Genomic DNA, 15874 nt, shown 5'->3' with positions numbered 1-15874 from the left:
TCCGAATGTTCAACAGTGTAGCATTAAGCTAACGGCCGCTCTCGGCCGATAGCAGCAAGCTAACATTTCCTAGCCTAGTGACACAACAGGCTAGCGCCTGCAGCTAACAGCTGACTGGCTAACAGGTAGGCCACAACTAGCACGCAAGCTAAGCAGCTATCACCTGAACTTGTACACAACGATATAACAAGCCACACTCAGACAGGCCGCCGTTCTGAAACCCTCCTCACCTTTTAAGAGAGAAGAGAAACGAGATGTTAACACAGTTTTACAACGGTGATTTTACCATACATCCGGTGGAGCCAGCACAAGTCCCAACTGGGCTGTAGCCGACTTGAACATGGATTTTCCGATAACGAACATCCATGCCCACATTTCCTCGTTTAGGGTATACTCTCATTTGCATATAAAAGATGGGGCCTATACGGTGACAGAGAAGTACCCACGCGTCCAGAGATCCTGGGATCACCAGTTTACTGGTCGTGGCCCACTAGTTGCTATAATGGGCTTCAAACCAAGATCCTCCGCCGTCGCCTAAAAGGCTGAACAAAGGACCCTAATCTGGGGCCGGTTTTCGTAAACATTGTCAGCTAGCCCTCATAGCACTAACAGACAAGTGGTGCTCGCAAGCAAACATTACTCACCAAACCTGGAACCCACCGCTTCTCACAACAGTCGGTGCGTCCTACAGTCCAGCTGTGTCGCTGGAGGGTTTTACCCCATCCAGCCGCAGCAAGGAGGACTACAGTTGGGAGGCATGTAGCGGCGTGAACTCCCAATACGAAAAAACCGGTGGAGGTGTAGAATGATCATCATCTTCCAGACACTCCAGTACGAAGACAATATCGCCGTATTTTCTCGAAAATAGTGAGAGAGAAAATAAAGATATGATGTCAACGTGTCCTTTGTTTTCCAACTTTCTCCTACTAACAGCCTCGTCAAGTGGGGATCTACCGAAGGCACTTCCTTGTGGTAAAAGCGAAGAAGGAGGCGAGTATGTGGCCCCACCCCTGCTTATGTAGGTAAGCTGATAGGGGTGTGGCCAGACGAATGCTGGGATGTAAAGGTACATTTGTGGAATTTTTATTCAGTGCGCGTGCACGAGCGAGGTACAGTGCAGTAGTGATGCCGAGCGGAGCCCATTACGATACAGAACCTTCTGTAGTGTGGTAGTGAAAGGTTAAGCTTCTGTAGTGTGGTAGTGAAAGGATAACCTTCTGTAGTGTGGTAGTGAAAGGGTTAACCTTCTGTAGTGTGGTAGTGAAAGGTTAACCTTCTGTAGTGTGGTAGTGAAAGGTTAACCTTCTGTTGTGTGGTAGTGAAAGGTTAAGCTTATGTTGTGTGGTAGTGAAAGGTTAAGCTTTTGTAGTGTGGTAGTGAAAGGTTAACCTTCCGTAGTGTGGTAGTGAAAGGGTTAACCTTCTGTAGTGTGGTAGTGAAAGGTTAACCTTCTGTAGTGTGGTAGTGAAAGGTAAACCTTCTGTTGTGTGGTAGTGCAAGGTTAAGCTTCTGTAGTGTGGTAGTGAAAGGATAACCTTCTGTAGTGTGGTATTGAAAGGTTAACCTTATGTAGTGTGGTAGTGAAAGGGTTAACCTTCTGTAGTGTGGTAGTGAAAGGTTAACCTTCTGTAGTGTGGTAGTGAAAGGTTAACCTTCTGTTGTGTGGTAGTGAAAGGTTAAGCTTATGTTGTGTGGTAGTGAAAGGTTAAGCTTCTGTAGTGTGGTAGTGAAAGGTTAACCTTCCGTAGTGTGGTAGTGAAAGGTTAACCTTCTGTAGTGTGGTAGTGAAAGGTTAACCTTCTGTAGTGTGGTAGTGAAAGGTTAAGCTTCTGTAGTGTGGTAGTGAAAGGTTAACGATAGGTTATGTATATAACTTAGTTATATGAGTACTGGCTGAGCGTCGTGCTCTTTGCCATCGAGATATACCTTATCTCCAGGACCTACTGTACTTCATCAACGAATAAAACAAATGCACCCAGCACCTGCCAGGCCCCGCCCTAGTGACGTACTATAAAGCACTAGGCGTGGTCACCACTCGCCCTTCCTCGGAAAACAGTTTCCAATAGAAAAGTTTCCCAAGGGACCTCAGGGCACGCTAAGAGCAGGACGCTCAGCCAGTACTCATAACTAGGTTATATACATAACCTATCGGTATATAGTCGTACTGGCGAATCGCGTCCTGCTCTTCGCCATCGAGATATGGGGACAGAGCAGACCTGAGGACCGACAAATGCACCCCCTGAGGACCCAAAAGCCCACAGTGGGGGGGGGAGTCCCGTCACCCCTCCTTCCTAGTGAAGAGGGGGCGGCAGTCAACTCCACCCAAGTGCGAAAAAGAGGGAACCAGAACCTCCTAAACGCACAGCACAGGCGGGACCACGTGTGACACAACACATTGTGGTCCACACCCACACACCCCTGCTACCCCACCGAAAGACGGGAAGCAGGAGAGGTTCCAGACCTCAGAACCGCCTGGGAGACAGAACCCCCGGTCATGTCCATGATGTAAAACCTTACGAAGGGACCCGGTGAGGACCATGAAGCCGCAGCACAGATGTCCTCTACCGAGGCCCCACCTAACAGAGCGGCAGAGGCCGCCACCCCACGAGTGGAGTGCGCCCTGACACCCCCAGGGGGGGCCAGCCCAGCCAACGTGTAGCAAAGGGCAATGCCCTCGCACAACCAATGGGACAGGCGCTGTATTGTCTGTTGCACGGGATACGTTTTGAATTGCGGATTTCACTATGCAATAAGGGGATTTATCATCAGCCAATGGACATATCGATCTACCAGATGGCGATCGATAACGGGGAAATGCTCGGGGAGATCCAACCGGCTCATGGTAAGATCTTTTTCACGTAAATTACAGCCCGATCGAGCCTTGTTATGATACGATACGATCGGCCTATGTGGCTACTTAGACGAACACGGTTATTGGTAATCAATAATAAGAAACAACTTTATCTCGCCTCCCAGGAAATATACTAGACCAAATGCCGTATAACGCTTAAATTCACGGCGCTATAAAATGAGAACGTATTGATGAAAAAATTATTTCTTTAATCCATTTTGAAGGGACGGTTTATTGTCCCAATTGCAATGATAATGGACAGATAGCAATACTATAAAGTATAGATTTAGCTCTACAAACAGCCCCACGTCTGTTTACATTTGCCGGTCCTCTAGAGATTTATTAGACGCATCCCAATGGCCCCCGAATGTGTTAAACATGAAAAGACAAGTCTGGTAATTGCTTCATCTGTATTCATAAATGTCCACAAATAATAAACTATTAGACATTTGTTAATGATGAATAGTCTTCACTTTAGATTAGGGAACACAATAACATCTGCAAATGATTTATAGATATTTTAAGAATGTTTTACAAATCATTTGTTGAACATGAACAAGTAAAATGGAGGTAGTAATTTTTTCATATAGATTTTTCCTAGCATCTACAAATGGTGTTACTACACATTAAATAACATTATTTAATGATGAACAAATCAAGTACAAACAATGTTGATAATGAGTTATAATTTGTAAATGTCTAATAACTGAGTTATTATAAAGTGTTACCTAATAAAGTTGTAACTGATACTACTACTGGTACTAAGTTATAACGTGATGTCAATCATGGCTTCCGGCGATCACGAAGACAAGGTAATCGAGATAAAATGATTATTGTCTTGTGTTGTACAATATGACAGAAAGGCAGCCTTTAGTCGAGAAGAAAGGAAAAACAAATTCAGTCATCGTCATATGATGTTCTCAAATCAATGAGTAATCATGTTTAATAATGGTGATTTCAATATCAATCAAAATAATTGTGATTATGATTATCGATCGAGTAGCCCTAGAGTTGAGGTGTTTTTACCCTCCGCTACATCCCTGCGTATACGCTGTAATAAACCTGGGACTGCGTACTATACTTAGAAGAGATGTTCACTTTCTATGAGATACATAACAAACTTAGCTCTCATTGAAACTTCTCTACACCAATTAAGAAAAGGTTACGAGGCCAACGTTCTCAATTAAAATACAAATGGCAGATAGCTGTCTCACTGTCTCATCGTATCCGGAGCCTGCCAACCGATGCTGGTGGAGAATAAGTGAAATAATGAGATAACGGAGCAGACATGTAGCCAGCAGGTGTGACTGCTTAGGCGATGAAAGAATACATTAAAATACTGGATATTAGATCTAATACAAAATGTTGAGCGTTATTACATATTTATATTAAATTAAAATTAACATTGATCTGCCACCTCCATTATTATACCACACTGTGATGATCTCTCTCTCTCTCTCTCCTGGTCTAATGGGCCTAATAGCCTCCCAGAGATTGCGGTGATAGTCTGTTGATTAAATTTCAATGTGTTAGTAATATAAGAAAGTAAATGTCTATGAATAATCAATAGCAGTTGATTCTGTCAAATCTAGTTCCAGAAATATAATGAGCCCAGACTGCTGGAAGCTAGGTTCTGGAAAGGCCAGTGTGTGTGTGTACGTGTGTAGAATCACAGTTGATTATATTAGAGGCGTTCATATCTCTGTACAGTGTGTGTGTGTGTGTGTGTGTTTGTGTGTGTGTTCCATTATATAATAGCCTACCGTAATATAAATAGAGACAAATGATTTCAACATCATTACTGTACTGCATGTGTTTTCAGAGAGAGTGTGTGTGTGTGTGTGTGTGTGTGTGTGTGTGTGTGTGTGTGTGTGTGTGTGTGTGTGTGTGTGTGTGTGTGTGTTAGAGAGAGTACAGATTTTCAGAAGCACTGCTACAAATCTGTACTGTGTGTGTGTGTGTGTGTGTGTGTGTGTGTGTGTGTGTGTGTGTGTGTGTGTGTGTGTGTGTGTGTGTGTGTGTGTGTGTGTGTATATGTGCAAATTTAAATTGTAGAATCTTATAAATAATTTGGAATTTGGTTAGATAAAGCTCTCTTTTAACGCCCACGTGGAACACATTTCTAAAAAGTTGAAAGTAAAAATGTGATGAACATTTCTTCTGGTGAACATAATAAATATATACATAATAAATAATATAAACTGTACATGCATGACGCTCCATTTATCACTCACAATGTATTATCGCCCAGGTCCTGCTCGAAAAAAAGATATTTGATCTCAAGTGACTACCTGGTAAAATAAAGGTTAAATAAATTGTATATGAAAAAGCGGGATGGCCTTCTAAGAGAATGGACTGTATTTATCTATGAGGCTCTAATTATGAAAATTCCCTATTATCTCTGCTCTTTGGTTGCTTTTAAAAACAGCCCATATGGTACTAGTTCACACGATTACATAGCTTTAGATAGACCAGATGTAAAAACAGAGCTTGGCAAATCTGGTTTTAAATATTGCGCCCCGTACAAATGGAATTAACTAGAGAAAACGTTGAAGTTAGAACATTTCATTCCGTTAGAAGGTTTTAAAGTTTTAATATCTGATATTTTAGATGTTGCTTGTTACTTGTTGATGATTGTATTGTTGTCAGAACTGTACTTACTGTATCTCTTACTCACTTACTGTACTTACTGTATCTCGATCTCATGTGTTTTACCTGTATAAATAAAGGACAATAGATTGTGTGTGTGTGTGTGTGTGTGTGTGTGTGTGTGTGTGTGTGTGTGTGTGTGTGTGTGTGTGTGCTCTTTGTTCTATGCTATATCATCATTATTATTATTATTATTATTATTATTATTATTATTATTATTATTATTATTATTATTATTATTATTATTATTATTATCATCATTACCTATTCTGCCAGTACCCCCTTCCTCATGTTGCTATGACACCTGGATTTCCCAAAGGGGATTAATAAATGAACACTTGACATGTGTATGTATGTATGTATGTATGTATGTATGTATGTATGTATGTATGTATGTATGTATGTATGTATGTATGTATGTATGTATGTATGTATGTATGTATGTATGTATGTATGTATGTATGTATGTATGTATGTATGTATGCAGTGTTGGGAAAGTTCACTTTCTACATGAACTAGTTCAGTTCACAGTTCACAAATTTTAAAATGAACTAGTTCAGTTCATAGTTCAAAATTCAAAATTTTGAACTAAAGTTCATGGTTTCAAAAATTAACTAATTTATAGTTTATAGTTCTTTTTTCAATACGTTGCTGCAAGCTATTATTTTTCAAATGTATTGCCAGACAACCCATAATAGAACCACAGAATACTGGCATTTCCATAACTCTTTGCTGCCCCCCATTCAGTCCACACTAGTAGCAGCTGCAGCTTTCATCTCTACAGTATATCTTAAAAAACATGAAGAAAAACGTGCTTCTTGAATGGTCTTTATTAAGTATAATAATCTAAATATACTTTATTTTTTTATCCACTTTTTCTCCCATTTTCTATATTTTCTCCCATCCCAATTTCGTATCATCCAATTCAACCCTCCCCTGTCACGAACGCTGTTTATTGCCTCCCACAAGCCGGCTGCAATGTGGACTAAGTCATACATAGCACAAGTCCCCTCCGGTACTTGAGGTAACAGCAGTCGCATCTTTTCACCTGCGCAGCTCGATCTCTCAGTGGCGAGGAGTAATGCGTGGGAGGCTCACGCTGCCCCCGACACTTCCTGATTCTACTGCGCAGGCGCACCAACCGACCTGTAGGAGTCGCTGTCCACAACGCCCGATCCCCACCCATCAGTTTCCCACCCCCTAATACGGCCAATGTGCATTAGTATGAACGACCAGCTAAACTGAAAGCAATGTGGAGCGCTGGGCTCGAACAGGCGAGCCCAGCGTCTCTGCATTCGTGGCGAGCGCCTTGCCCACTACGCCACGTAGCCGCCCCAATAATCTAAATATACTTAAAGTACCAAAAGTTAAAGTAGTCATTGTGCAAACATATAAACATGTGCCGACATAACTCTGTACTAACACATCACGAGGTAGGAACCAAGGCTGAGGTATGAAACTAAGGTTGTACCTCAAAGTTCAATATTCAAAGTGCAAAACATTTACTGACTTTAACTAAAACTCTTTTAAATGCTCATACACCGAAGCCGTAGAGTCTGACTCTGAGCGAGTGCAGCGCCTTCTGAAAGTGCGAGTGCTGCTGCTCTACTACCAGACTCCCCGAAGCCCCGCCCAGAGCGGTTGCCAGATTGTGTGGTTTTCAGCATTATTTTATAGCCTGTTTACGGTGCGATTTAACTGGGTTTTTGGCTGAAAGCCAAAGGCATATGAAATCTGGCACACGTTTGAACGCCGTTATAGTGCTGAGAATGAACGCACTTTTGAACGCCGTTATACAGCGCTGAGAATGAACGCATTCTCAATTACGTTCATTTAGGGGGGAAAACATCCGTTCTGTTCACGTTCGCCCAAAATACGAACGCGTTCACGAACGATCGTTCATTGAACGCGTTCAGGTACATCACTGTATGTATGTATGTATGTATGTATGTATGTATGTATGTATGTATGTATGTATGTATGTATGTATGTATGTATGTATGTATGTATGTATGTAATATGTATGTGTATGTGTGTGTGTGTGTGTGTGTGTGTGTGCGTGCATGTGTGTGTGTGTGTGACACCAGCCACAAGGTGGTGCTAATCATAGAAGTAGGCTGTGCCTTTGATCTGTACATTGACCAGGCCTTCCGGGGCGTGTCTATGCTTTTACGAAACGGTTCGTGTTTCCGCGTTCCCGTTTTGCGCTCTGATTGGCCATGCACGTTTCTGGCCATGTGACATGTGCACCCAATCGCATGACGAGCAGCCTGCAAACGACCTAACGCCTAGTTTATCACTGGTTAAGCTTAGGCGACTCTTTCGCAGTTGGTTAAGGTTAGAGTTTGGAATCAGGGCTGGCGTTCTATCGCCATGCTCTAAGACAAACTCTAACCATAACCAACTTCGAAAGAGCACCTAAGCTTAACCGTCCAAAGAACTTGCCGTCACACGATTGGGCGCACATGTCACATGACCAGAAACGTCAAAGAAACGTCAGTGGCCAATCAGATTCGCAAAACGCACAAACCGTTTGGTAAAAGCAATGAGGCTTCCGGGACAAGTATAGCACGCAACACTTTGATGAACATTGTTACTCAGCTGATAAAGTTGTACCCTTCCTGATGACTTGTCGTACAGAACTTGTAAGTCGCTTTGGATAAAAGCGTCAGCTAAATGACTAAATGTAAATGTAAATGCATATAAAAATGCACCATGACCGGTCTGAGAATTGCTGCAATGTATAAAAGAAAAGCCAAACAAATGGCCAAATATTGCTCTGTTCTCAGCTATTATTGGCAGCTTAGCCACGTGGAGAAGGAGGTGCTATGTGTACCCTTAAGTGTTCAATGCTGCTTGGCCCCGATACATTTGATTCCCTCTTTATGTAATATAATTTGTGGAACCAAATAAAGTATTCAAATGTGTGTAACTCACCACAACAGCCGTGTCTCTGACGGTGTTCTCCTGAAGGACCACATTGTAACTGTCTCTCTCCCACTGCGGCGGTTGGTTCTTCACGTTGGTGATGGTGACGGCCAGTTCCACCGAGCTGCTGCGGTTACCACCGTCTGTGGCTACAACCTGCCTGGTGATGTAAGTCCTCTGGGGAGACAGAGTGGAATGGAGAGGAGATGGGGAGGAAAGGAGAGGAGAGGATGAGGATGAGGATGAGGAGAGGAGAGTGGAAGAGAGGAGAGGGGAGGAGAGGAGATGAGGCAAAGAGAGGAGAGGAGAGATGAGGGGATTAGATGATGAGGAGATGAGAGGAGAGGGGAAGGAGATGAGGAGAGATGAGGAGAGGAAATGAGAGCAGATGAGAGGATGAGGAGAGGAGAGACAAGGAGAATAGATGATGAGGAGAGGATTAGGAGAGGGGGGAGGAGAGATGACGAGGAGAGGAGAGGATAATGAGAGGAGAGAAGAGGAGGGAAAGGGAGAGGAGAGGAGACCAATATTGATATTATAAGAGATTAACCTAAACCATGTGTAACATGAGAAACTGTTTAAGCTAAGAAACTTAAAACACATTGTTTTCACCAAAATTTCAAGTTTTCTACTTGAAATTTGCAGTTGAAAGACTACTACTATTGGAAATAAATAGCTGCTATTCAGGCTTTGTTCAGACCTTCAGCCCAAATCCATTTTGGCATATCCGTATTTATTTTGTCCAAACACATGAAATGCGATTTTTTTAAACAAAACATTGTATCGCATTTGGAGGTGGTTTTAAATGCGATTCCATTGGGATTTCTACAGATGCGTCTCGGTCCGGATGCTCTGGCCACTCAAATAAGATTTAAAAGTGTCACCCGCAATGCGACACACAATGAGACAAATCCAATCTGATCATTTGCAAATAAACAGTGCGGACAGTTAAAGATCTGATTTGAGAAAGATCTGATTCGGGAAACAAATCAGATTTGCCTGCAGTCAGAAGAAAGCCTTTAGAGTTCAATACTTGGGCTCAGAATTACCTCTCCTCATCTCTACTTGAGACACGCGAAGAGTCTCTAATGTGTCACCCACAGCCGTAAAAAAATGTGAATCCCTACCCACCTTCAAAACCGCTCTCAAAGAGCACCTACGGGAGGCTGCAATTCGAAACTGGCCACGGTAAATGTAGAGTTTCCTCCCCATTGTATGTATATATTTTCTGTTAGGATCTCTGTTTAACAGTTTAAAAGCAGAAGTCCAGTCTGTGTTGAAATCACTCTGTACTGAGCTCTGTTAAGGAAGGACAGGACACACTCACTGAGAAACATTGTTTTATACTGAAACCTCGGGTAAGCCATTTTAAGTTTATTAGTGAATCTTAAAAGTGAGGAATCAGCTGACTTGATTTAAGGGGTGTGTTTAAAACAGCCATTTTGTTTTGTTAAGTGCCCCCATTAAGGGCCAGGTGTTAAGACGGCACTAATTAGTGATAGTGATTTAAAGGCTTGCTGGCTTAGCGTCAGCGAAGCGTCGAGAAACGAAGAGGGACAAAGAGGAGTTTTCCTGGCGTTCTCCGCTGAAGGATCCACCAATCCACCTAGTGCTAAGTACCCCCTAGTCCTATCTTTCACTCCACTCTGAAAAATGTCCCTTTCCCTCCCACTCTGCTACTTCTCTACTACCTCCCTTCCTCCCTGCCACTCTTGACACCACAATGTGTCTCATACCTATATCCACAATCTGCTCCTCCAGAACAGATTCAACCCACCCACGGCAGTTTGCTAGCAACCTGGCTAATCTCCCCTACCCTCCTACAGCCACTAATACACCTGTCACAGTACGGGAAGGCTTATGGAATTGTCAATCAGCAGTCAAGAAAGCTGACTTCATTACTGCCTACACCCATAGTCTAAATCTGCTGCTCCTGGCTCTAACCGAGACTTGGATAACCCCCAATAACTCATCAACACCTGCAGCATTATCTACAAACTATAACTTCACTCACACACCTCGACCTTCCAGACGGGGTGGAGGCACTGGCCTCATGATATCTCCTTCATGGGCTACAAACTTAACACCACTCCCAGCACTGTCACTCTCCTCTCTCGAATATCATGCAGTAACTGTCTCTAATCCTTTCAATCTCACCATTGTTACACTCTATCGCCCTCCAGGTCCGCTCGATCACTTCACAGATGAGCTGGACATGCTTCTAAGCTCCTTACTGGAAGATGGTACTCCTCTCCTTCTATTGGGCGACTTCAACCTGCCTGACTCATCTCAGTCAGTCATAGTGGTCTCCCTCCTACAATCGTTTGACCTGACTCCCACTGCCATGCCTCCCACCCACAAAGCAGGCAACTCCTTGGATCTCATATTTTCCCGTAACTCCAGCATCATTAACACCACGGTAACTCCCCTACATGTATCTGACCATTCCTTCATATCCTTCTCACTAACTCTCATGCTTAACCGAAAGGTCTTCACCCCAACTCAAACCGTCTCACTCAAACGCAACCTGCCCTCCCTATCCCCCTCCACCCTCTCATCTGACATACTATCCGCTCTACCTTCGAGTGACACCTTCTCTGCTCTCTCCACAGAGATGGCAACCTCCACCCTCCTCTCAGCCCTTGCAGCCTCCGTTGACAAGCTCTGTCCCCTCGTTGAGAAACCTGCCCGCCGTTCCCCACCCAGTCCATGGCTGACAGATCCAGTGAGAAAACAAAGACAGGTCCTGAGAGCGGCTGAAAGGAAGTATAGAAAGTCATGCCTCACTGCTGACATCGACACATATCACAACCTCTTGTTAACATTCTCCAAAACCATTACTAATGCCAAAGCTTCTTTCTTTCACCATAGGATCGAGGCCTCTGACAAGAATCTTCGCAAACTGCATGCTACCATGTTCTAGGACCCCTTCTCTTCTCCCTCTACACTAAATCACTGGGTAACATTATCACGTCTCATGGCTTCTCCTATCATTGTTATGCCGACGATAATCAACTCTTCCTCTCCTTCCCTCCCTCAGATATCCACGTCTCTGAGCGGATCTCGGCCTGTCTGTCTGACATCTCCGCCTGGATGACGACCAACCACCTCAAACTGAACCTAAGCAAAACAGAATTGCTTCACTTGCCGGCCAAATCCTCCCCCCTGACAGACCTTTCCATCACAGTCGAGAATGCAGCTGTGACCGCGTCCCCGACCGCCAAGAACCTTGGTGTTGTCCTTGACGACCAGTTGAACTTATCTGCTCACATCGCAGCGACAACCAGAACCTGCAGATTCCTCCTGAGCAACGTCAGAAGGATCTGCCCCTTCCTGACAAAAGAAGCCACCCAACTCCTCGTCCAATCAACAGTCATCTCCCGCCTCGACTACTGCAACGCACTGCTCGCTGGCCTCCCGGCCACTGCCACTAAGCCTCTTCAACTCATTCAGAACGCAGCGGCCCGCCTGATTTCAAACCTACCGAAGTCGGCCCTTGTCACCCCACTTCTTAGGGACCTGCACTGGCTCCCCATTGCTGCACGAATCCGCATACCGTGCGGCAAAGGGAACCGCTCCCGCCTACCTCCGGTCAATGGTCTCTAACTACACACCCGCAAGACCCCTACGCTCTGCATCTTCTGGCCGCCTCAGACCCACTCCTATCCAAGCTCCGGGAGGGTCATCAAAGAGAAGTCGCCCATTCTCAGTTCTTGCCCCACAATGGTGGAATGAACTACCCACCCCAGTTAGGACAGCCGAAACCCGTCCAATCTTTCGCCGTCGACTAAATACGCACTTCTTCAACCATTATCTGAAAAAAAAAAAAAAAAAAAAAAAATCTAACCCTAACTAACCTTACTGTCATGCACTTGTCCTAATAAACTAACCTACACTGTAGCACTCAACACTTTATGAACATTGTTACTCAGCTGATAGAGTTGTGCCCTTCCTGATGACTTGTCGTACAGAACTTGTAAGTCGCTTTGGATAAAAGCGTCAGCTAAATGACTAAATGTAAATGTAATGTAAACAGTACTGTATATTTGCATATCTTGTATGACAAAAATGTAACAGTACTGTATACCTGTATGTCATGTATGTCATAAATGTCATGATATATATCTGTATATCTGTATGTTGTGTATGTCATAAATGTCATTATGAATTGAAAATGGGGTACCCTGATGTAATCAAGATGAAAGTATTTCTCTGGTCTGCATCCCCTTAACAATTGTGTGTATTGAGCCGTACTGTATTGTACCCATTCTGCAATCTGTTAATACAGTTTTCAATCAATCAATCAATCAATCATTAATCTCTCTTGTAACTAGGGATGCTCGATATTGGCTTTTTTACCGATACCGATATAGTCCAACTCTTAATTTCCGATACCGATATCAACCAATATCAACCGATACCGATATATGCAGGGTAATTAACATTACATATCTCTTGTTGTGGAATTAACACAACATTATGCATACTTTTGACAATAAATAAAATCAGAATTTGTTCTTACTTGCTTGCCTGGGTAAATAAAGGTTATATACATGTAAAAAAAAATCTTTATAACTTATTATTTTTTTTTTAACCGATACCGATAATATCGGACATCCCTACTTGTAACCAGTGGCGAATCCTCCTGGAAGCCAAGGGAAGCCATGCTTCCCCATTATTAAAATATGAATTAATATGAAATATGAAATATATATAAAAAAAAATGTTTTATATAGTTTACAATAATAATATATTTTTTTTTTTTATGTCTCCATTTTCTCCTTCTCACTCTCTCTAACACACTGTCAGACTCACTGAGCAGAGGCAGTGACTGTGCTCACTGCAGCAGAGGAGGCAGAGGGGAGGTGTCTTTCTCTAGCATCCACCATGTGATTCATGCTTGTGGAGTCCAAAACCAATAGTAGCCAATAAGATTCGAGCTTAGTAAAGTGCTTCCCACACCTTAAAACGGGTCCGTCAGCAAACTAAGTACTCTAGCCTCTGCACATTTGCCGCCCTGGATGTGTGGGAAGCGCTTTACTAAGCTCGAATCTTATTAAATCTAGCCCATGGAATAGTAGTTAGCTGTATGTTTACACTTGAAATGTGTATTTTTATTTAGTGTGCATTTTTATTTTGTCACAATATTATTTGGCTTAAATATATATTATATATATATATATATATATATATATATATATATATATATATATATATATATTTTATTTTTTATTTTTTTGTAAAAGAAATACACATTTTTAATTAAAAAAAATATTTTACCCACGCGACGCCACTGCTTGTAACTCCTCCTCAGCAATGACCACAGCTCACTATGTTTTGCAGTAGTCAAGCTTGGGTTTGCTTTCTACACCACATCAGATCCCATTGAGCTGGAATCAGAACCGTATTGAGAACCCCACTGATATTGATGAAGAAATGTATGTATCTGAGTGAGTACTAGATAGTGTTCTGATATATAAGCAGTGGAAAGAGTCTAGTGTAGAACTTGACATAAAACTTGAGATAAAAATTTACCTCTTTGCCTTTTAATACACTCTGCCACTCAGACTCCTTACATCCACACTAAGATTGTTGTACTGTAAATGAGAGCTAGTTTATTGCACTGCACAATTGCACTATTTTATTCAGTCTATTTTATGCTACTTTTAAGTCTTTTTATGATTATTGCGTGTGTGCGTGTGTGTGTGTGTGTGTGTGTGTGTGTGTGTGTGTGTGTGTGTGTGTGTGTGTGTGTGTGTGTGTGTGTGTGTGTGTGTGTGTGTGTGTGTGTGTGTGTGTGTGTCTGTGAAAGTTTACCTGTGAGATGGGTTGGTCGACAAACACCCAGCCAGTCAGTGGGTTGACACGGAGGTACTCTGGCTGCTCATCAGACATAGAGTAGGTGATGACCGCGTTGCTGCCAAAGTCAGCGTCATGAGCTGCTACACGAAGAAAACTGGTCCCTATCATGGTGTCTTCACGAAGGAAGTCTGTAGGAGGAGAGGAGAGGGGAAGATGATGAGAAGAGAGAGGAGAGGAGAGAGGACGAGAGGAGAGATGAGGAGATGAGAGATGAGGAGAGGAGAGGAGAGAGGAGGAGAGGATAGGGGAGGAGAGGAGAGAGCAGAGAAGAGAGGAGAGGAGAGGATAATATGAGGAGAGGAGATGAGGAGAGCTGAGAGGAGGATGGGGAGAAGATGGAGTGAGTGAGTGAGTGAGTGAGTGAGTGAGTGAGTGAGTGAGTGAGTGAGTGAACTGGCAGTGTACTGTGTTGATTCATGCCAGTCAGGGTTGACTTCTACAGTATAGTCTCTTGGCAGCGTTGACAGCTAAATACATATTCAAATCCAAGCAGCTGACAGCATGACAGGCCACCAGTAAAAACCACAAACTAGATATTTAGTTAAGGTTTGCCAGAGAATGTGGTACAGTACTTGAATACTTTAACATTCGCTGAGTTACTAATTACCTAACTAACTAAATAACTAACTGATTAACTGACTGACTGGCATTGCCTTGCAGCTGCACTAGCAGCATGATAGCCCATGGATGTAGCTGATATGAATATGAATATGTATCCATATTTAATGTGTAATGTAGCCTGATCCTTTCCTCCATGTAGAGACAATTAGAGGCAATTCTTTCACTCTATTGTGTCAGGTTGTAACATTCCTACACCTAGTTAATCTTAGATGACCTCTGACCTCACCCGTGGTGTTGATTCCTGACCTGCTCTAGAGGCACAGGGCCCACTGCAGTACACTAGACCCATGGCTCACTGTAGTACACTAGACCCAGGACTCACTGTAGTACACTATACCCAGGGCTCACTGTAGTACACTAGACCCAGGGCTCACTGTAGTACACTAGACCCAGGGCTCACTGTAGTACACTAGACCCAGGGCCTAGACCCAGAGCTCACTGTAGTACACTAGACCCAGGGCCTAGACCCAAGGCTCACTGTAGTACACTAGACCCAGGTGATAGGTTTTTCAGTTCATTGATGATGAATATCCTCTATATATCTAAAGGCCTTAATGAAGAATATGCCTAGAAGTCTGTGTCTCTCTCCCCCTTCCACACACAGGGCCGGCTCCCTCCTCACACACATGCAAAATCATGTAGCAGAACATGCAAAATCCTAGTTCACTCTCTCTCTGGCAGTTATACATGCAAAATCATGTCCCTTCCTTTCAGCACACACACACACACACACACACACACACACACACACACACACACACACACACACACACACACACACACACACACACACACACACACACACACACACACACACACACACACACACACACACACACACACACACACACACACACACACACACACACACACACACACACACACACACACACACACACACACACACACACACACACACACACACACACACACACACACACACACACACCCATACATACACAC

At 43.2% G+C, this 15874-nt stretch overlaps 1 protein-coding gene across 1 annotated transcript in view; it reads right to left on the bottom strand.

Annotated features, from left to right (window-relative positions):
- The window catches only part of LOC311223493 (neural-cadherin), a gene marked incomplete at both ends in the record, with an annotated part of 1556546 nt that overhangs the window by 634949 nt on the left and 905723 nt on the right, over positions 1-15874 (bottom strand). The window contains 2 exon segments of the mRNA XM_084308277.1: positions 8438-8605; positions 14246-14418. Of these exon segments, the coding sequence (XP_084164403.1) occupies positions 8438-8605; positions 14246-14418 (341 nt within the window).

The sequence above is a fragment of the Notolepis coatsorum genome (genome assembly GCF_963971535.1).
Source record: "Notolepis coatsorum genome assembly, chromosome: 2".
In the NCBI taxonomy this organism is placed as follows: domain Eukaryota; kingdom Metazoa; phylum Chordata; class Actinopteri; order Aulopiformes; family Paralepididae; genus Notolepis; species Notolepis coatsorum.
The sequence above is the reverse complement of the archived record's forward strand: the minus strand, read 5'-3'. Positions and strand labels throughout refer to the sequence as shown.